The following is a 20726-nucleotide window of genomic DNA, read 5'->3' on the forward strand; positions in this document are numbered from 1 at the left end:
AGCAAGATTGGGTTGGGATATCTGGTCGGCATGGACAGGTTGGACCGAAGGGTCTGTTTCCCTGCTGTACATCTCTATGACTCTCTAGCCCTCTGTCTCAAGCTCTCGATGTACAAAAAAGGATAAAATATAATTAAAGTCAGAGTATAGTCACCCAAGTGTATCCCAGGACATAGTGGGAAAGTAAGGAAAAAATTGTGGGGCCCCGAGCAGAAATGTTTGTATCATCAACAGCCACAAGTAAGGAGCTGGAAAACTGGAGGGTGGCTAATTTTGTGCCATTATTTAGGAAAGGCTGCAAGGGAAAGTCAGCACTCCGACCTTTTGAGCTGATGTCAGTGGTAGAGAATTTGTTGAAGGGGATTCAGAGAGACAAAATACAAGATCTACATATATTTGGAAAGGCAAGGACCAATTAGGGATAGTCAGCATGGCTTTGTGCATGGGAAATTGTGTCTCTCAAACTTGATTTAAATTATTTGAAGAGGTGACTAAGAAGGTAAATGTGGTCTCATGGACCCAAACAAGCCCTTAGACAAGATTCTGTATGATAGACTGATTGATTGATAAGTAAGGTAGAGCTTGCCAGTTGGATACAAAGTTTCATTTGAAGGTAGGAGACAGAGACTGTAGTATAGAGAGTTGCTGGTTGTTCAGACTAGTGGCCTATGACTAGCAATATGCTGCAAGGTTTGGTGTTGGGTCCATTTCATTGCTTGTTTATACGAATGATTTGAATGAGAATGTCTGAGGGATGGTTGGTAAGTTTGCAGGTGGCACCAAAATTGTGCACAGTGACAAAAGGTATTTAAGAATATCATGGGATCTTAATCGATTTGGCCAAAAAATCGCAGATGGAGTTTAATTTTGATACATGTGAGGTGTTGCATTTTGGTAAGACATACAAGGACAGGGCTTATACAGTTAATGGTGTAGCCCTGGGGAGGGTTGTCAAACAGAGATAACTGGAAGTGTGCACAGTTCCTTAAAAGTGGTGTCACAATTAAACAGGGCGATGAAGAAAGCATTTGGCATGTTTGCCTTCATCCATCAGAGCATGGAGTACAGGGGTTGGGTTGTCATGCTCTGGTAGTAGAAAGACATTGGTATGGCCACATTTGGAGTACTGAATACAATTCCAGTCGCCCTGCTATGGGAAGAACATTGCTTAGCTGGAAAGGGTGCAAAAAAGATTTACAAGGATGTTAGTGAGACTGAAGGTTTATAGTTCTAAGAAGAAGGTGGGTAGGCTGGACATTTTTTCCATGGAGTTCAGGAGGCTGAGGAGTGAGCCTATAGAGTTCAAGGTTTGCGTAAAGATTTGCAGCTCGGGTGCTGGTTGTCATAGTTGTTGGTATGTTCGCCGAGTTGGGAAGTTCATTTGCAGACGTTTCGTCCCCTGTCTAGGTGACATCACAGGAGGTTCAAAAGCACTGTTCAAAAACATAGCTTTAAATTGAGGGGTGATAGATATAGGACAGATGTAAGAGGTAGACTCTTTATTCAGAGTAATACAGGTGTGGAACGCTCTGCCTGCAACAGTAGTAGACTCGCCAACTTTAAGGGCGTTTAAATTGATCATTAGATAAACATATAGATGAAAATGGAATAGCTTAGGTTAGATGGGCTTATGATCGATTCCACAGGTCAGTGGAACATTGAGGGCCAAAGGGTCTGTACTGCGCTCTAAATGTTCCGTGTTCCATGTTCTACTTAACAGCAATCTGGGTTTGTTCAATATACCATTTCAGTTGCATGACACTGTAAACCTTTGCTATAAATTCTACATGTTATGGTCCTGCTGCACAGCTACCTGATGAAGGAGCAGCCCTCCGAAAGCGAGTGCTTCCAGATAAATCTGTTGGAGTATAACCTGGTGTTGTGATTTTTAGCTTTGTCCACTGCAGACGAATACCGCCTCCTCCACATCACGCATTGAATGTAACCACTTCACTGTCGCCTACAAGAACTGGGCTAATAATATGTAAATGTTGTTGGTTATTATTCTTTGCCACATCACTGCACTTTTCTTTATTATAATAGCCAAATTGATGCTTGTGCTTCGTCGATGTTTGAATGCTTGTATTGCGAGGGAAGTGCAAAATGAAGATGGTGGTGGTGACGATGATAAATACCACATGGAAAATAGCAGTGTAAGTTTATTCCTACTCTGAAACTTGTGCACATTTTATAAAAAAAGTTGCATGTTTGGTTATGCTTTCTGTCACTACTTGAAGATGGATTGTCTTTCTTAACCCTAGGTTTTGGTAATTTATTTTGAAATAACATTGATGTGGGAAAAGCTTATGCACAAATTATTTTTTTTCCTTGTTATCAAATGTTTGGGAAAGCAGAGGGAAGTCCATTGTTTTTCTGCCCTCCCTGCCCCGACAGAATCTTTTTTTTTAACCTGATGGGTATGCCAGTGAAAACAATTGTATGTAATCATTGTGTTAAACCAGGATTTTTCTTTTTTAAACGATCGTGGGTGTTGCATTTATAATTGCCCAGAGAGCAGTTAAGAATCAGCCATGTTGATGTGGTCTGGAATAACATGTAAGCCAGACGAGGTAATGTTACCATATTTCCTCCCCGAAAGGACATTTTTGTGACAATCGCCATCAGGCCAGCAGTTTATTCCATAAAATGGGTACAGCATAGGAGATAGCATATTGTGTCTGTGCTGGCATTTTGTAGGAGCAGCTCACATAGTCTCACTTCGTACTTTTACATGTAGTCCCACAAATCTTTTTGGATAATTATTTCATGAAACTTAATTTGCATTACTGTGTAAAGAGATTTTGTGTATCTTTAAAATAGTATTTTGTACAAAATATTACGTTCTGCTTCCACAACCCCTTTGGAGGAAGAATATTCCAAAGTGTCTCAGTTTCCGACATTTGTGTCTTAAATGGGCCTTCTCTTATTTGTAAACATTGACTGCGAGTTCTCAAATCAGCCTCTCCACATCCCCCTGTCAAACTCTGCCAGAATCAAGTCACTTCATACTCTTGTAAACTACAGTGGATGCAAACCTGTCTTATCCAACTTTTCCTTATAAGACAATCTGCTCATTCCAAGTATTGGTCTAGTAGACCTTTTAATTGTTTCAATTTTTGTCTTCACTTCGGGTTTGTTTCTGTGCTGTATGACTGACTGAATAGGTCAGGCAGCATCTGAGGAGCAGGAAAATCGATGTTTCAGCTTCATCAGGAATGAGGCTGAGAGCCGAGGGGTTGGAGAGATAAAAGGGAGTAGTGGGGCTGGGAGAAAGTTAGGTGAGAGTGCGATAGGTGGATGGAGGTGGGGGTAATGATGATAGGTCAGAGGGTAGGGTGGAGCAGATAGGTGGGAAAGAAGATGGGCAGGTAGGATAGGTCATGAGGGCGGTACAGAGTTGGAAGGTTGGATTTTGGATAAGGTGAGGCGAGGGGAAATGAGGAAACTGGTGAAATCCACATTGATGCCAATGGATTGGAGGTTCCTGAGGTGGCGTTCTTCCTCCAGGCATCTGGTGGTAAGGGAGTGCAAAGGAGGCGGCCCAGGGCCTGCATGCCCTTGGCGGAGTGGGTGGAGGGAGTTGAAGTGTTCGGCCACTTCAACTCCCTGCTGCGCAGTGGGGTTGATTGGTGCGGGTATCCTGGAGATGTTCTCTGAAGAGCTCTGCAAGTCGGTGTCCAGTCTCTCATGGAAACCGCATCAGGAGCAACGGATGCAGTAAATGACATGTGTGGAACTGCAGGTGAAACTTTGGATGTGGAAGGCTCCTTTGGGGCCGAGGGGGAGATGTGGGTGCAGGTTTTGCAATTCCTGTGGTGACAGGGGAAGGTGCTGGGAGGGGGGGGTTGGGTTGGGTTGGTGGAGGGTGTGGACCTGACGAGAGAAACGGTCTTTACGGAAAGCAAATAGGAGTGGGGAGGGAAGTATATCTCTAGTGGTGGGGTTGGAGATGGTCTAGGTGAATTTAAGGTCTGCGTGCAATGTGTTAAAGTTGGTGAGTGTTCCACACTCTCGACTCAAATCAGGAGAAAGTGAGGACTGCAGATGCTGGAGGTCAGAGCTGAAAAATGTGTTGCTGGAAAAGCGCAGGAGGTCAGGCAGCATCCAAGGAGCAGGAGAATCGACGTTTCGGGCATAAGCCAGATTCCTGAAGAAGGGCTTATGCCCGAAACGTCGATTCTCCTGCTCCTTGGATGCTGCCTGACCTGCTGCGCTTTTCCAGCAACACATTTTTCATCTCGACTCTAATCTCCAACATCTGCAATCTTCACTTTCTCCCTGTATGATTAACTGTATGCCAGATATTTAATGAAAAACATAATTGTTAACATGAAGGCTCATGATAGGGAGGAAGGAACATAGACATATTTAATTTAAAGAATTTGTCCCCACAGGTGCTAGACGATGTGCTTTCTGTGAACGATGGTGCCACAATGGCTAGCTTACTGGAAATTATTGTCATTTTGTGGAAGAGCATCGACAAGACACTGAGTAAAAATGAAGAAGCTAAAAACTACACAATTGCCAAGTTTGGAACTGTGCTTCCTCAGTATTTTAAAACTTTTACGGTATGTTTTGGGTTTCAGTGTATGGTCTTTCAAGTGATCTTAAATTATGCTTTAGATTTTAATTTTTGGTCTTAACTGTTGTCCACCAGTATTTGTCCAATAGTGGGGACAAGTTTAACAGGGAAAATCATTTGCGTTATGCAACTGAGAATGTTGGTTAGATGTGAATGTGACTTTTTTTAAAATTTCAACAGGATGATCGCTGTACTGGTCCCTTAGTGATTTTGGCTTCTTTCATGCCTGCAACCGCTGTTCCTACCTTCAGGTACATTGTTTTATGTAAAGTTACAGCTAAATAGGTTCTGTTTAGTTGTTAACATGTCCATTATTGATCAGGAAAACATTACTACCGTGAGCCTGAAATAAAGTTTCTAAGAAATAATTTATTGTTCGACATTGATTTACTCTCTCAACTGTAGATGGGGAGTGGAGATGAGCTTTTACTTCACAATTGTGCTTAAGGCATTGTAAATTGCACTTTGAATAGTGGTAGGTATAAAATGAGCCAATTTTTGTTTTACACATCGAAAACAATACTTTGTTTGAAATGTGTACATTTATTTCTGAATGTAAGTTGAGGGTTCTAATGAGATTTAAATTTGAATGGGCAAATTTACCCAATGAGAACATACCTAAGCTTAGGTATGTAATCATTGGATAAGTATGCCCATTCAAATTTAAATCTCATTAGAACCCTCAACATTGTGGTAAAGAATTGAATATCTTGCCTGACATTGAGCGAAGATTACTTTTTATTGAATGCATTGAAAAGATTTTGATTACTATTGATGCAAAGAAACTGTTCCTTTTGGGGGAATTAAAGCAGCATCTGTAATCTTACAAAGAAATCTCTGCTCTGAAAATAAATCGGGAACTTGGTGAAATAATGTGGGATAAGGAGCTAATACGTGTAACTTGATGAGGTACAGATCAGCCGTGGTAATGTTGAAAGCAAAAGCAGGTTTGAGAGGCTGAGCAATTGTTCTTGTTTGGTTCAGGGCGTTTTGATTTCTTTAATGCACAGATTACTGAATGAATAACTTTTAAAAATACTAGTTTAAATGGGAACTGCATGCATGCTGCACTGAAATATCCAGTTGTAAAGATCCAGACTATCTCATGTAAGTGATGGAAGGAGTTGTAAATTGAGTAGATACAAGGATTGTTAGAGTAGTTAAGGGCCAGGAAATACAAGCTCAAGACTAAATTCATGGTTTACTCAGTAACAGTGATCCCTAAGCTCCTGTATGCTCCAGAGGCTTGCACAACCTGCAACAGGAGCTTCAAAGCAGTGAAGTATTAATGGTTTCACAGCAGGTTTCCCCAAACCTCACGGCAAGGAATTCTGGATCAGTGGTGCTGGAAGAGCACAGCAATTCAGGCAGCATCCGAGGACAGGCAAAATCGACGTTTCGGGCAAAAGCCCTTCATCAGGAATAAAGGCAGAGAGCCTGAAGCGTGGAGAGATAAGCTAGAGGAGGGTGGGGGTGGGGATAGAGTAGCATAGAGTACAATAGGTGAGTGGGGGAGGAGATGAAGGTGATAGGTCAGGGAGGAGAGGGTGGAGTGGATAGGTGGAAAAGGAGCTGGGCAGGTCGGACAAGTCAAGGGGATCGTGTTGCTGGAGGTTAGAAACTAGGATGAGGTGGGGGAAGGGGAAATGAGGAAGCTGTTGAAATCCACATTGATGCCCTGGGGTTGAAGTGTTCCAAGGCGGAAGATGAGGCGTTCTTCCTCCAGGTGTCTGGTGGTGAGGGAGCGGTGGTGGAGGAGGCCCAGCACCTCCATATCCTCGGCAGTGGGAGAGGGAGTTGAAATGTTGAGCCACGGGACGGTTTGGTTGATTGGTGCGGGTGTCTCTGAGATGTTCCCTAAAGCGCTCTGCTAGGAGGCGCCCAGTCTCCCCAATGTAGAGGAGACCGCATCGGGAGCAACGGATACAATAAATGATATTAGTGGATGTGCAGGTAAAGCTTTGATGGATGTGGAAGGCTCCTTTAGGGCCTTGGATGGAGGTGAGGGAGGAGGTGTGGGCACAGGTTTTACAGTTCCTGCGGTGGCAGGGGAAAGTGCCACCGCAGGAAATGTCGGCGAATGATTTGGTTTATGCGAAGGTTGGTGGGGTGGAAGGTGAGCACCAGGGGCGTTCTGTCCTTGTTGCGGTTGGAGGGGTTGGGTCTGAGGGCGGAGGTGCGGGATGTGGACGAGATGTATTGGAGGGCATCTTTAACCACGTGGGAAGGGAAATTGCGGTCTCTAAAGAAGGAGGCCATCTGGTGTGTTCTATGGTGGAACTGGTCCTCCTGGGAGCAGATACGGCGGAGGCGGAGGAATTGGGAATACGGGATGGCATTTTTGCAAGAGGTAGGGTGGGAAGAGGTGTAATCCAGGTAGCTGTGGGAGTCGGTGGGTTTGTAGAAAATGTCAGTGTCAAGTCGGTCGTCACTGATGGAGATGGAGAGGTCCAGGAAGGGGAGGGAGGTGTCAGATGGTCCAGGTAAATTTAATGTCAGGGTGGAATGTGTTGGTGAAGTTGATGAATTGCTGAACCTCCTCGCGGGAGCACGAGGTGGCGCCAATGCAGTCATCAATGTAGCGGAGGAAGAGGTGGGGAGTGGTGCCAGTGTAATTACGGAAGATCAACTGCTCTACGTAGCCAACAAAGAGACAGGCATAGCTGGGGCCCATACGTGTGCCCATGGCTACCCCTTTGGTCTGGAGGAAGTGGGAGGATTCGAAGGAGAAATTGTTAAGGGTGAGGACCAGTTCGACCAAACGAATGAGAGTGTCGGTGGAGGGGTACTGTTGGGAACGTCAAGGAAGGCAATCCAGCAACAGTACTAGGGAGCGTGGTTCAATTCTATTCTCTGCCTGTGTGGTGTTTGCAAGTTCTCCCTGTGTCTGCATGGATTTCCCCAGGTACTCTGGTTTTCTCCCACAGTCCAAAGATGTGCAAGTTACGTGGATTTGCCATGCTAAATTGCCCATAGTGTTCAGGGATGTATAGGTTAAATGTGTTAGCCATGGGATATGCAGGGTTATAGGAAAATGGTAGGCGAATGGGTCTGAATGGGATGCTTTTTGGAGGGTCGGTGTGGACTTGTTGGGCCAAATGACCCGTTTCCACACTGTGGATTCTAATGAAAACCGTGTCCTCTCCCAAAACACATGTCTGACATTAATGCACTAATCTCTCAAAGCAGCTTAGCTGTGAGTATTATGTCCTTTGTATACTTGACACCAGACTCCAGAGGCAACAGTTCTGCCCTAAACACTTGCAGCCAGAGACTTTCAGGAAGATAGCATAAATGCTTTCAGGACGTCCTGTTAACAACATTGAACTGTCCCCTCTGACTCAAGGAAGTCCCTGATTTGTACTGATCCATTATACTGAATACATGGGACACTTTATCAGGAACACAGATTAAGTTGAGGTGCTGGAGAGAATGCACAAAGCCTCCAAATAACCTATCGACCTGATTATCTGAGCACCTACTGCTATGACCTCTCAGAATCTGTTTGTCTTTTGCTTATTCGCTATCTTCAAGCTCATTGGTGTGGGAGTAAATCATTCTTCATTCTGAAATCTGTATTTTTAAATGTATTTATACAGAATCATAGAGACGTACAGCACAGAAACATACCCTTCAATCCAACTATCCAACCAGATAGCCTAACCTAAGCTAGTCCCATTTGCTCATATCCAACTAACCCTTCCTATTTGTATACCCATCCAGATGCCTTTTAAATGTTGCAATTGTACCAACCTCCATCACATCCTCTGGCAGCTCACTCCATACATGCAACACACTCTGCATGAAAAAGTTGCCCCATAGGTCCCTATTATATCTTTCCCCTCGCCCTAAACCTATGCCCTCGAGTTCTGGACTCCCCCACCCCAGGGAGAAGACCTTGTCTATTTATCCTATCCATGCCTCTCATGATTTTATAAACCTCTGTGAGGTCACCCCTCAGCCTTTGACGCTTCAGGGAAAACAGCCTCGGCCTATTCATCATCTCCCTATGTGATTATTTATTCTCAAGTACTGTAACTATGTTCTGACCACAGTATGCACTTACTTATCATGTACTTTTAATCATTCATGGATTGTTAATGTTGGAAAATTACCCTTGAGAAGCTGCTAGTGAGATTTTGTGTGGCATTTGTGGCCCTGTAACTGTTGTACAGGTGGTTCTGGTGTATTGATTTTGGAGTGACATTGACAATGAGGACATGCTATATATTTTTAAATCTGGATGGTGTGTGCATAGGAGATGACCGTACAAATTGTAGTGTCTCAAGTGCATGCTGTCCTTGCCCTTTGTAGGTAGCAGAGGTCTCTAATTTGGGAATGTTGAAAAAATGTTGGCAGATTGCTGCAGTTAATTTTGTGTGTGGTGCGCATTGTAGTGCTGTGCCCTGGTAATGAATGAACTGAATGTTTTGAAGTACTGATAAAACCTTAAGTTGTCTGGCGACAGTAAATTCTGGGATTCAATCGAAATGTGCACCACCATTCTAAGTGATTAAAGACTTGACAGCCATCTAGGTCTGTGTAATACATCACATCAGTTGTATGACACTTTGATCTTTCACTTATAAATTCTGTGCTTTATGTATCCTGCCCCACTAGCTACCTGACGAAGAAGCAGCACTCTGATAGCCTGTATTTTTGTATAAACCTTTTGGACTAGAACCTAGTGTCGTGTGATTTTGAACTTGAAATTTCAAGGTAGCGTTCAAACGTGTATGGCATCAAGAGCCTATTGATGTAATAGGAAATAATAGAGGAAAGTCTCTACTGATTGCAGTAATGCCTTACATTAAGGAAGATGTTAGAGATCAGTCATCTATTGTGTTGGGACATAGCTGCAGGAGTTCCTCAGGATAGTATCTTTGGCCCAACCATTATCAGCTGCTTCATCTGTGACCTTCCTTATATCGTTATGTAAAAGGAGCGGATGTTCAATGCAATATTCAGTGCGATATCTCAGTGCTTTGGTATCCTTATGCAGCATGATCTGGACAACATTCACGATTGAGCTGATAAGTAGAAAATAATATTCAATGGAGACAAGTGACAAGCAATGAGCAACTCAAACAAAAGAGACTCTAGCCTCGTGCCCCTATCACTGGATCCTCTTTTGTCAACACATTGATGTCCACCATTGACCAGCCATATAAATTCTGTAGCTACTGACAGCAGGTCAGAGGCTGGGAATTTATGTTGCAAGTAATATGCCACTTAGATTAACTAAAGTCTGTTCATCATTTACAAGGCAAAAATCAACTTGATGTGTGACCTATGATTGACACCATAAACCACTGTCTTCAGCATTCACCATCTCTACTGCCAGCCTATATTGTCAGCAGTGCATTCTACCTGCAAGATGGATTGCAGCAACTCATAAAAGCATTTTCAACAACACCAAACTTGCAACCATTGTCACCCAAAGGATAAGGGCAGCAGATGCATGGCACCACAATGGCAACTGCATGTTCCTCTCCAAACAACACGGCGTTCCAATTCCATCCTCATCCGTTCAGGAGATGAGGACTTTCCTTCATGTTCTCAAGGGAAGTAAGGATTGGCAGAGCTGCCTTGTGGAACCAGTGCTGTCCATTTGTTGTAAGTATACCCACAATGCTCTATGAAGGGAGTTTCATGATTTTGACCTAGATATGGGCAAAGAACAATAATATATTTCTAGGTTAAAATGGTGAGTGCTTTGAAGGGGAATATGCAGGTAGTGACGTTTCCATTGACTTTCAGCAGTTGAAGATGGTTGAGCATAGAATTATCTTAAGGAACTCCAGCAGAGATTATTAATCTCCAAGAATCACAATCATCTTTGTGCTGCATTTGACTTCAACTGTCAGAATTTTATTCTATTCTCATTGACTCTGATTTTGCTCAGGCAGCTAGACATCACCCTCTGTCAAATGAGGCCTTGTTGTCAAGACTCTTGCCTACCCTTGAGTTTAGCTGTTTTAACCATGTTTGAACCAAGGCTGTGTTGAAGTCAGGTGCTAAGTGTCCCTGATTAAATCAAACTGAGCATCAGTGAGTGGGTTCTTGATCAGTAAACACTGCTCAATAACACTGATGGCCCTTTCCATTCTTTTACTCATGATAGAGACTAGACTGGGACAGTAATTAACTGGGTTGGATTTGTCATGGTGAGTGAGATGTGCTGGATCAGCAGGTTTCAAATGTTGTTGGATACAGTTGTGCTGCTACCAATGGCATCCATGAGACTCTGTGGACCCAGGTTGGAGCTGCTAGATCTGTTTGAAATCTGTCCCGTTCAGCATGGTATGAATGCCATATAAACTGTTAGATATTATCCTGAATGTGGAGATACGACTTCACTTCCACAAGAACTGTGTGGTGATTTTTTTCTACTGCTACTGTAATGGATAAATGCATCTGGAGCACACAGGTTGGTGAGGACGAAGTTGGGTGTACATACTTGCTTTTGTTGGTTTCCTTACCACTTGTTGCAATGATCTTTAAGACTTGACCAGCTCAGTCAGTCTACATGGTGGTGAACCAATTGTGATGACAGCACTGGAGTCGCTTTCTCGAGAATGTTTGGGAATGGACAATATCTGTTCATATTATCAGCGATGAAGTCTCATTAACAAAGAATAAAATTAAGTCTTGAGAAGTGAGCTTTTCTATCATTTAATCCTGCAAAATTTTCAGAATTGCAAAGTAAAAGTTGACATTTTCACTATTGACACTGTTGAAACTTTTAAAACTAAACTATGGTGAAAATATGTTGCTATTTTTTAGTTTGTGGATATGTGGTGCTTGAAATTAAGCTATGATGACATAAGGGTAGAAATTAAGTCATTATCCAGAATTGTAGCCACTTGAAGAAAGAGGAAAAATAATTTTTTTTTTTACTGTTTTCATCTTCTAATCATTGTTTATTGTTTGCAGTTGTGGGGTCCTCTCAAAGCTGAGAAATTTAGATGAAGGAGCTGATGAGAATAAATATTCCTCGTTGATAGACTGTCTGTGTCAGTGGGGGAAAGTTGGACATGTGCTTGAGTTGATCACTGACTGGCTAACAGATCGACTTCCCCAGAAGGTTAGAAAATTTATTTAAGATTTAAATTGATTTGTATATAGAAGAAAAGTTGTTGCAGGTTGTTCCTCTCAACATGTGGAATCATAAAAAGACAGTTCTTGATTTTCTGAAATATTTAAAACAATTATGGAAAATACATGTTAGATGGTTGATACAAATGTAATGTCCGTTCTAAATGCATTAGCAACAAGAACAAAATCAAATACAGTTATGTCTCGACACTGATTGAAATTGCAGATACGATATCCCAAATTGGCAGATCCCAAATGAGGAAAGATGAACATAGAACATTACAGTGCAGTGCAGGCCCTTTGACCCTCGATAGTGTGCCAACTTATGGAACACATCGGAAGCCCATCCAACCCACACTATTCCATTCTCGTCCACGTGCCTATCTAATGACCATTTAATGAACTGGTTACCCGTCTTCATTTAACCACCATCTTTCATTGCACAACAAGGTAATGTTTAAAAATGGATCCTTTCCCATGCAGATAGCTTTTCTCCCAGGGTCAAATGTGCTTGTGTTTCAAAAGTAGTCAATTTAACTTGAGGCTTTATTGAGTTAACACAAGTGTGAACTTATTAATTACTAAATGAGAAGAATTAACAATGCAATACACAAATACATAAGTTAGAAATAAGAGGGGAGTTCAAAAAGATAAAAGTTGAAAAATAAAAATATATAGAGCAGTCTCTGAATTGCTCACAATGAACTGATCGTTGAACTTTGTGGCTAATGCAGTTGAGGTTATCAATCACAGTGGCATTGAGATTCTGTTGTTCTGATTCCTTTTAATCATGATTGAATTCTAACATTAATAGAGAGTCCTATTGCTATCCTGTTTCCTTTTATCTGGCTTGCTAGCTAGCTGATTTCTAAAAGTGAGCGAGTCATTTTACTTGCAACATAAGGGGGACTGGCTTATAGTTCATGGACTGTGATCTTAACAGCACACTGACGCTGGAACCCAGTATGGTGCGTGGTGAGTCACTTGCTTACTGTCACACACATTTAGTCCCAGTAGCACGCAGGAATTGAATTGAAGCAGGACTTCTAACCCTGTTCTTTTGTATTCCACTCTGGGTGGCATAGTGTTCAGTAGGGAATTGTCGGCCCCTTGTTACTTCAGTAGTAATGAACTCTCTGGGCAGTCAGTTCTGACTTGCCTCTTCTCACTTTGGGGACTGAGTTATTTGCTGCAGGCTTCCTAGCTACATCCTCAGGTCAGAGTCATAGAGATTTACAGCACAGAAACAGACCCTTCGGTCCAACTCGTCCATGCCCACCAGATATCCTAATCTAATCTAGTCCCATTTGCCAGCACTTGGCTTATATCTCTCTAAACCCTTCTTATTCATATACCCATCCAAATGCTTTTTAAATGTTGTCCATGTACCAGCCTCCACCACTTCCTCTGGCAGCTCATTCCATACATGCATCACCTTTTACATCAAAAAGCTGCCCCTTAGGTCCCTTTTAAATTTTTCCCCTTTTACTGTAAACCTATGCCCTCTAGTTCTGGACTCTCCCATTCCAAGGAAAAGACCTTGTCTTTTTACCCTATGCACGCCCTTGATGATTTTATAAACCTATATAAGATCAGCCTCTGATGTTCCAGGTGAAACAGCCTCAGCCTTTTCAGCCTCTCCCTATAGCTCAAACCCTCCAACCCCGACAACATCCTTGTAAATCTTTTCTGAACCCTCTCAAGTTTTACAACATCCTTTTGATAGGAGGGAAACCAGAATTGCACACAATATTCCAAAAGTGGCCTTACCAATGTCCTGTACAGCTGCAACATGACCTCCCAACTCATATACTCAATGTTGTGACCAATAAAGGAAAAGCATACCAAACGCCTCCTTCATTGTCCTATCTACCTGCGACTCTACTTTCAAGGAGCTATGAACCTACACTCCAAGGTCTCTTTGTTCAGCAACACTCTCATTAAGTGCATAAGTCCTGCTAAGATTTGTCTTCCAAAATGTAGCACCTCGCATTTATCTGAATTAAACAATGTTGCAATAACCTGTATTGTATATGTACCACCAGGGCTTTGGAATCAAATACTCGATATTTGAGACATTCAATAGCATCACAACTACTGAACTCTGACTAACAACATCATGGGGTTACCAGAAACTGAATTGCTGTAGTCATATAAGTACTGGTCATAAACTTGGAGTCATACAGCATGTAAGTCCTCTTCTGACTCTCCTTTCTGGAATGTGCCTATGCAAAGGAAGTCTGGAGAGGAATGCAGTGGTGTTTGTCGAGTTTTGTTCCAAGCAGCTCCATGACGCGGGACTCCATGCTCTACTGTCTGTTCCCCGGGATACACACTGAGACAAACATCAACTCTGTGAAAGATGCTCTTTGGTCTGCCCAAAACTTGCTGGTCTTCCAGATGAAAGAGTTGACCCTGACTGAGTGTTGCAGACTGGCACATTCCAAGGGCCAGGCCTACGTGCTGAGGAGCATGCTGAAGCTTGGGGCAGCTGCCGCCAAGGTGCTGTGGGGAAAGACCACTGTGTAAGGTCTTTCTGCTGAAGAATAACGGGAGCCCATTCAGTAATTAGGCTTCGCTGACGCCTCAGCTAAAGGCCAAGAGGCTGGATGGTTAACATACAAAATCGGAAATACCAATGACTCAGTCTATTCTCTGAATGTAAAGACGTGTAAAGTATACATCTGAATGGCATCATCAACTCTACAAGTGCCAAAGATTTCCATAAATAAAGTATATTTTTGAAGTTTAAAAAAGTAACTCCTCTCCTGACTCCCCAGAGCCACCATCTACACGGTACATGATCAAGAGTGTGATGGAACACTTCCCACTTATTTGGATGCATGCACTCCAGCAACATTCAAGAAGTTTGACACCATCCAGGATGAAACAGTCTATTTGACTGACATCATTTCCAAAAATATTCACTTCTTTCACCACTGATGCTCAGTAGCGTTATTGTGTACTATATGCAAGATGCGCTGCAGAAATTTACTAAGGCTCTTTCCAAACTCCCAGCCTGTATCATCTAGAAGGACATGGCAGCAGATAAATAGAAACACCGCCTCATGCAAGTTCTCATTCAAGCCATTCAGCATCCTGACTTGGAAATCCATTGCGGTTCTTTAAATGTTGCTTGGTCAAAATCATGGAAATCTCCCAAATGACATTGTGTGTGTGTGTACCTACATGAAATAAGCTGCAGTGCTTCAAGAAGGTAGCTCACTACCACTCTTGAGCAATGAGGAATGGGCAATAAATGCTGGCTTAGCCAGCAGTGCCCACATCCCTTGAGTGAACTTGAAAAATATTATCTCTACTCTGGGTTTATTTCAGAATAAGACTCATTAAATATTAAAAATAGTGGAAGATCATCTACCCAAATAGCAGTAAGATATTGTGAATTTACTAAAAGGCAGACGTGTTAATAATCTCCCCTCTTCTATTTCTTTTTGGTACTCCATTCTCAAATCTGAGGATAGAACTTTGAAAAAAATGAAAGAAATACCTCAACTTGGTAATCTAACTTACCTAAAGAAACCATGAATACTTGTAATTTTGTAACTTATGTTCTTGTACTGACTGAAGAATTTGGAGCAGGATAGGCCATTTGGCCTCTTAAACCTGCTATCATGGCTAATCTGATTGTGGCTTCAACTCCACTTTCCTAATTGTTCCATTAGACTTGACTCCCTTTGTCAATTAAAAATCCATCTTGAATAAATTCAATGTCCCAGTCTCCACTCTCTTTCTAGGGAAGAGAATCCATAGACTAATGACCCTCTCAGACAAAAAATGCTTCCCACCTTCACCTGAAATGGGAGACCCAATACTTTTAAACAGTGTCCTCTAGTTCTAGTCTCTCTCATAAGGGGCAACATTCTTTAAAATTAAGCTTCCAATGTGTCAGATCTCTTCAGGATCTTAAGTGGTTCAATACATTCATCTCTCGTGCTTCTGAAATCCAAAGGCTACAGGCCTGACCTGTCCAATTCTTTACTCTTAAGACAACTCCTTCATCTCTGAGACTAACCAAGTGAATCATGTTACTTTTGTTTTCAATGCAATTATATCATTTTTCAAATATGTAGCCCAAAACTGAATGCAGTACTGTCCATGTACAGGGAGGGCATTAAGACTACAACTATAGCAAAACATCCGTCTTTAATTTTGTTTTTATCCTTGCAGTAAACAACATTTACTTTCCTAATCACTTAATGCACCTGAGTAATTACTTTATTTAGACCATTCATTCATAGAATTATCTTGAACAGTACACCATTTAGACTATTATGCCTTTGTTTTCTGTTTGACAATTTAATTTTTTTTTGGCCAGCATTTATTGCCTGCCTTTAGTTGCCTTTGAGAAGGTGGTGGTAAGCTGCTGCAGTCCATTTGCCATAGGTTGGCCCACAATGCTTTTAGGGAATTCTAGGATTTTGATCCAGCAAGAGCGAAGAAAGTTGATATATTTGGAAGTCAGGATTGTGAGTTTTTGGGGCAGTTGTGGAACTTGTGGCTGGTGGTGTTCTCAAGTATTTGCTGCCCTTGTCCTTCAAGATGAAGACGATTCTTGGTTTGGATGTGTAAGGATTTGAGTGAATTACTCTCTTCTCTGCTCTTTCTGCAGATTCCTACAACATTTTTTTTTCCCCCTTGAGTATATATATACAATTCCCATTTCCACATTTGTATGGGATCTGCTTTCTTCGCTTTCATGTGATGCACTCCAAGTCAACAATAATTAGAGCTTTGGGCTATCTGGGAATTTTGATTATTTAAACAAAACATGCGTAAGATTTTGGTAGCATGATACATCTTGAAATTTTGTTGCTAAGGTTTCGAGTTCCAACAATGTTGACTCCCTCCACCACCATGGAGTGGCAGCAGTGTGCACAAACTACAAAGTGCACTGTAGCAACTTGATGTCATCTTTTTGTGGGAGACCGTGGTTTGATGATAACGTTACTGAGGTATTCATCCAGGTATTGTGCCCTGGAGTCACTAGTTCAAAACCACAGCAGCTCATCGAATTTATAAAGTCTGGAATATATGGTTAGTCCCTGTAATAATGCCATAAACCTAACCTCGATTCTCAAAACCAAAACCCAGCTGCTTCACTTTTAGGGAAGGAAATGTGCCATCCTTGCTTGGTCTGGTCTATATGTGATTCCAAATCATCTGCAATGTGGTTGACTCATCACTATCTTCTGAAATGGCTGAGCAAATCACTCCGATCAGTTAGGGATATACAGCAGATGCTAATTTTTGACAGTGACTCCTGCGTTCTATAAAATAATACAGAAAATGAAACTCAGCAAGGCCCCTTAGACTTCTAAACCTGGGACTCCAAACATCGAAGTGAACAGGGCTAGTAGACAAATGTGTACACCTGTAAGTTCTTGCCCAAACCATCCTGATTTGGTCTATGTAAGATAGATAAAGATGAACAGTAAACACTGGTCTATTCAGCTATGTGCACATCCTGTGAATGAATTTTAAAAGAAGCATATAAGTGTAGGGGATCCCTCTGTATTGCGCAGTTTTAAAGTCTCTTCATTTAAATAATGTGGTACTTTTCTACTTTTCTTGCCAAAAAGAATAAATTCACATTGGTTCAAATCTTCCGGTCTTCAGACTATCTGAGACCAGAGATATGTTTGCAAGTGTATGTTTGGATTCTGTGGAAGTCCTCATGCATGATCATACATGGGATTTGCCTGGAAAGTTTCAACTTAAGGGTTGAAGTTTGTGGGAATTGTCTGATATGTTACCTCGGAAATGTTAGACAAAAAAAGGGTCTAATGCATGGTTCCAGAACAGGCATCCAATCACACTCACTGGCTTTCCCCCAGTTCCTCGTCCTTGATTCCTTCCTCAGCAGCCACTTTACATCCCACATCCTACACCTATGACCTCACCCTACCCATTCACTCATTTGTTCACTTGTACATTCATTTAAAAAGGAGTGTGTCCTATCTTCTCCCACAATCTGCTGTGTGCTGGAGGTCTCAGAGAGATGTAGCAATCCCATTTGCTGTTAAAACTGAGCTTGGAGCAGTATCATGTTGTGGAAATGTTTGAGCGGAGCACTGATTCGACAGTGATTGTCACTGTTCAGAAGATTCGAGCAATTTTTCCACACTGTTACACCTGATAAAATTGTTACCCTTTCACTTTATCAATACTCGTAGGCTGACTTTTTGTCCTCTTCATGACATACTTTCTTGCATATTTTTGCGTCATCAGTAAATTTAGCTACAATACATGGAATACCTTTATTCCTTTGTCCACGATATTGATTTAGACTAAATACTTGAGATCCCAATCATTTTCAGTTAAAAGGTATAACTTTAATGTATTTAGTGGTCTGAGTGTTCACCTTTTTAATTTTCAAGTTGTATGTGAACACCAATAGTATCTACAGCATGAAAAAGTTAAAAATTTCTGTTCAGTTGAAAACTGCAATGAATGTTTAAGATCATTGAAAAGTGTTTGTTGAACAAATATCTTTCCTGCCCGTTTTCTTTCAGAATAAAAATATCCGACAGCGTACAGTAAAAATCCAGGAAACTGTGGAACCTAAATTCGAGTTGGCATTAAAGTTTTTAGAATATATACTGACTAATATCATGACTCAGGAGTGCTTCCTAAATTCACCGCAAAACAAGCTGAACCAGCTTTTGAAGGCCTTGGGAGCAGTCAAGGTAATTTTTAAAGAAAATGTTTCATTTGGCTTGTATAAATTATAGTATACAATTTAACCATTTGACCATTTAATGTGAAATATTCCTATGTCTCTAATGTATGGTGGCAGCATTTATCAACAGCTGCTAATGTATGTATAATTTGTCTGTTTTGTAAACAATTTTAACATTATATATGTAGATTTATGTACCATGAGATCTTCTAGCTCTTTTAAAATTTTAAGAGAAAGGAAATGTTCCTGGTGACATTGTTGGTCAGTTCGCCAGCTGGTTGATTTACTTGCAAACGATTCATCTCCCTTCTGGGTGACATCTTCAGTGCTGTGTAGCTTCCGGATGAAGTGCTGTCATTATGATCTGCCCAAATTTATACGGTTCTGTCCACTGTGGTGAGTAGTTCTACTGCTGGTTTTGTACTGTGCAATGGACTATAGGTGGGGTCTATTTCAATGTATTTGTTTATGGAACCAGTGGATGAATACCAGGCCTCCAGGAATTCCTGAACGTGACTTTGTTCAGCCTATACCAGTATTGTAACGTTGTCCCGGTTGAGTTGGTGTCCCTTGTTGTCAGTATGTATTGTTAGGAGGGAGGACTGGTCATTTTGTTTCGTTGTGAGCCTATGCTCATGTATTCTGGTGGTAGGTTTCCTGCCTGTTTGTCCTATGTAATGTTTACAGCAATTCTCGCATAGTATTTTATACATCACATTTGTCCTGCATATTGTGGGTATGGGGTTTTTGTCTTGGATAGAAGCTAGTGAAGTGTGGCTGTGGGTTTGTATGCTGTCATTATTCCCAGAGGATGTAGAAGCCTCATTGTTAATTCTGAGATGTTTCTAATGTAGGATAGGGTAGTCAGTGTGCTGGGTACAGTGTCGTCTTGGTGTTGTTTATATGCCAGAATCTTCAGATGAAGCTGATAGGATACCCATTATTGGCAAAGACTTTGTATGGGTGTTCCTCATGTTTTTTGTGGAGTTTTGGGGCGTTGCAGTGTGTAATGGCTCATTTAAACAGGTTCTTGACATAACTTGGTGGAAGCTGGGGTGGTTACTGTTGTAACTGAGGATCTGATCTGTAATGTGTAGCTTTTCTGTACACTTTGGAAAGGAATTCACTGTTCGTTCATTTGTTCATTCATTTCTTCGTTCGTTCGTTATTGTTCTCTTCTCTGGTGAACTTGATGCCAGTGAACGTGGTGTGTACTTTCCAACTTGGACCGTTTTAACGATAACAAAAGTATCATCCATGGATCTGATCCATTGTTTGGGCTGGATCTGTGGGAGGGCTGAGCTTTCTGGTCTTTCCATTACTGCTTCAGCAATGAGCCCAGTGATGGGTGAACCCGTGCTTGTCCCATTATTTATTTATATACCTGGTTATTAAAAACAAGGTGTGTGCTCAGGCATAGATCCAGTAGTTTCAGAATATTATCTTTGCTGATAGTTTCATTGCCAGTCTGCATTGTCCATTTGTTTAGAAGTGCAGCCAATGTTTGTCAGATATATTGATGGAGGTGAACAGTGCTGTAACGTCAAATGAAACCATCATTTCATCTTCGATTTTTGTATCTGTGATGTTGTTGAGATATTCCTGTGCTGAATGGATTAAGTGTGTTGAGTCTGCAATGAGATATTTCAATCTGCAGTGTAGCTCCTTGGCTAGTCTGTATGTCAGTGTGGGGAAAGTGAGAACTGCAGATGTTAGAGATCATATTCGAAGAGTGTGATGCTGGGCAAGCACAGGTCAGGCAGCAACCGAGGAGCAGGAGAATTGATGTTTCAAGTTAAACCCTTCATCTGGTATCCTGGTGAAAGGCTTATACTCAATCCTTTCATCAGGATTCCTGATGAAGGGCTTAGAGTCGAAACGTCGATTCTCCTGCTCCTTGGATGCTGCCTGACCACCTGTGCTTGTCCAACACCACATTCTTTGACAATGTACCTGGTAGGGAGAGTATAGGTCTATGGGGGATTGTCTGGTTTGTGCAATTTGGGAACTCTGTAAAAACAGGGAGCTGTTGATTTCGGCCTTCATTTTCTGGATGTCCATTCTTATTTCTAGTTTCTTTAAAGTGTAAGTAATCTGGATTGTTAATTCTGGTGTGGGGTCTGGCTCCCTCTGTTGGTAGGTGTCAGTATCTGCAAGCAGTTTAGATGCTTTTGTATCGTTGGCTCTACACACTCAATCCATTCAACACTGGAATTCCTCAACATTACAGATGCAAAAATCGATGAAGATGAAATGATGGTCTCATTTGACATTACAGCACTTCACTTCTATCAATAAAACACTAAGTTAAAAATCACACAACATCTGATAGTCCAACAGGTTTAT

At 41.6% G+C, this 20726-nt stretch overlaps 1 protein-coding gene across 2 annotated transcripts in view; it reads left to right on the plus strand.

Moving 5' to 3' along the window:
• The window catches only part of ncapg2 (non-SMC condensin II complex, subunit G2), a 102988-nt gene that overhangs the window by 54159 nt on the left and 28103 nt on the right, over positions 1-20726 (plus strand). For both annotated transcript variants that reach the window (XM_043690695.2, XM_043690696.2), the window contains exons 15-19: positions 2044-2153; positions 4395-4568; positions 4763-4833; positions 11519-11669; positions 18214-18387. In XM_043690695.2, the coding sequence (XP_043546630.2) occupies positions 2044-2153; positions 4395-4568; positions 4763-4833; positions 11519-11669; positions 18214-18387 (680 nt within the window). The remainder of the gene's footprint in view (positions 1-2043; positions 2154-4394; positions 4569-4762; positions 4834-11518; positions 11670-18213; positions 18388-20726) is intronic.

The sequence above is a fragment of the Chiloscyllium plagiosum genome, unplaced genomic scaffold, assembly GCF_037043375.1.
Source record: "Chiloscyllium plagiosum isolate Xiang-an unplaced genomic scaffold, Cpla_swu_hap1 HiC_scaffold_5, whole genome shotgun sequence".
In the NCBI taxonomy this organism is placed as follows: Eukaryota; Metazoa; Chordata; class Chondrichthyes; order Orectolobiformes; family Hemiscylliidae; genus Chiloscyllium; species Chiloscyllium plagiosum.